General features: G+C 48.9%; 1 protein-coding gene across 1 annotated transcript; it reads left to right on the top strand.

Moving 5' to 3' along the window:
- Positions 1-1104: 1104 nt before the first annotated feature.
- LOC123323913 (ubiquitin-conjugating enzyme E2 L3-like) lies at positions 1105-1691 on the top strand. The gene is made up of 2 exons (XM_044912450.1): positions 1105-1254; positions 1350-1691. Exons 1-2 carry the CDS (start codon positions 1105-1107, stop codon positions 1689-1691), a joined length of 492 nt encoding a protein of 163 aa, XP_044768385.1.
- The last annotated feature ends 513 nt before the right edge of the window (positions 1692-2204 follow it).

Raw genomic sequence — 2204 nt, forward strand, 5'->3', positions numbered from 1 at the left:
GAAGCAGTCTCCCCACTTAGCAGGGAGCCCAGCGTGGGGTGGATCCCAGGACTGCAGGTTCATGACCTGAGCCAAAGGCAGGCACTTAATGGACTGAGCCACCCAGGCGTCCCAAGAGAGTCTCAACTATAGGAAACAAACTGAGGGTGTTGGAGGGGAGATGGGTGGGGGACGGGGTAACTGGGTGATGGGTGTCAAGGAGACAGGTGATGTAATGAGCGCTGGTGTTATATGCAACTGATGAATCAGTAAATTCTACCTCTAAAACTGAAAAAAAGGGGGTTAGTGAACTGGGTTAGAATACAATACCCACAAACTTATGTTGTGATACATAACTTTCTCTCTAAATTTATCACCTGGAAATACAGTTTAAAGGTCTCCAACGTCACTGCATAGCACAGTTGCAAGCTCTGTCGTATCCAGACTGCATGTCAGGCCTGAGGACCCTGGGCTCTATCCAGTTCTGTTCTGCCAGTCCCTGTCAATTGAGCATTTTCTTTTCTAGAAATGTGGAAAGCTTCATGCACATAAAAGACTATTTCCAACTATTTGTTTGATTATATCTACTGAAATGAGAAATGCTAAAACCTCAGTTAATCACCTCTCTTTTTCTCCAGAGACAAAGAAAACGGCAGTGTCAAGAAATCCAGCTAATTCTGTCTCAGCTGCAGTCCACCTGCACCCTCTGCCCGCTGCCCACTGCACGATAACCCCAGGTACGGTGTTTGCTTTTCCAGATGTGGAGAGAAAGGGACTAGAGTTTTCATTCAGTAGTTGACTCTCCTCCTACTGATGCTGATGGTGCTGGATCTCCCATGGGGTCCTGGCTGGCTCCGTTAGGGGACATGTAGGTGAGGAATGAGGAGAGCCAGGAGGCCAACCTGGCCCTGGGAATGTGAGCTTCTGTCTTTGGGTCTCAGGGCTGTGAGATCCCTTCCCTCCAGAAGCAGGGCTCAGCAGGGTTCAGGTTTGGCAGTGGCTCCCCCAGGATGTGAGCAGGCTGCCCTGCCCAGCAAGCTCTTCACCCCCACAGCTGCTAACAGCCACTTGACCTTACGCCTGCTGAAGCCTGAATGGTCACAGAGTGTCCAAGAACTTTCCCACATGATCATGCAGTTGAAGAAACCTGGGATCCAAGATGGTGACAAGCAGGGAAAGTTTAGCTTATGTAAAACAGGCAGTAGAGTAGATAAAATAGCTGCCTGTTCAAGCCGCGCCAGATCCAAGATAGTGGCCAGCAGGAGGCTGATGAAGGAGCTTGAAGATATCCATGAATGTGGAATGAAAGACTTCCGTAACATCCAGGTTGATGAAGCTAATTTATTGACTTGCGAGGGCTTATTGTTCCTGACAACCCTCCATATGATAAGGGGACTTTGAGAATCGAAATCAACTTTCCAGCAGAGTACCCACTCAAACCACCGAAGATCACATTTAAAACAAAGATCTATCGCCCGAACATCGATGAAAAGGGGCAGGTCTGTCTGCCAGGAATTAGTGCTGAAAACTGGAAACCAGCAACCAGAACCGGCCAAATAATCCATTCCCTCACAGCACTGGTGAACGACCCCCAGCCCGAGCACCCACTTCGGGCTGACCTAGCTGAAGAATACTCTAAGGACCGTAAAAAATTCTGTAAGAACGCTGAAGCTGTTCCAAAGAAATATGGGGAGAAGCGACCTGTGGACTAATCTCTGCCGCGATGGATTCCAGCGAGTGTGAGCAGAGACCCACAAAGCAGGACTCTGCTGAAAATCGACATGTGCCACCGCCTGGCGTTTGCTTGTGGCAGGTAATAACTTTCTACAGTTTTCTTAATCAGACGTGGTCTAGGTAACTGTAAAGAAAGGATTAAAAATTTAAGGTGTTCTAAAAAAAAAAAATAGCTACCTGTTCATGACAAAAGTTGAGAAGCCAATTAACCTGCTGTCCCACCCCCCTTATCCCAAGTTCCTGTTCTGCTCCCTGGTTTGTGTAGAAGGAACCAGTAAGCCTGGGATGTGGAGACATGACAGCTTTCGACAGGACAGAGACTTCTCCAGCTTCATCCTATGTCTGCAGTGTCCTCACAGCCATCTTGGCTGGCTGAGCCGCTTCCCCAACGGCCTCCAAGTCCACCTGCAAGACAAGCGAGAGGCTGTGTTGTGCATGGTCCCCATGTGATGCTGAGGGGCTCTGGGCACAAGTTACTCCTGCATTCCCCA

This window comes from Neomonachus schauinslandi, unplaced genomic scaffold, assembly GCF_002201575.2.
Source record: "Neomonachus schauinslandi unplaced genomic scaffold, ASM220157v2 HiC_scaffold_2365, whole genome shotgun sequence".
Taxonomy (NCBI): Eukaryota; Metazoa; Chordata; class Mammalia; order Carnivora; family Phocidae; genus Neomonachus; species Neomonachus schauinslandi.

Excerpts from the sequence above, each read along its gene's own strand:
- LOC123323913 (XM_044912450.1), top strand. The coding sequence starts at position 1,105 with ATGATCATGCAGTTGAAGAAACCTGGGATCCAAGATGGTGACAAGCAG. Across the intron at positions 1,255-1,349 it reads CCAGCAGGAGGCTGATGAAG|GACAACCCTCCATATGATAA; the intron begins GAGCTTGAAGAT and ends CTTATTGTTCCT.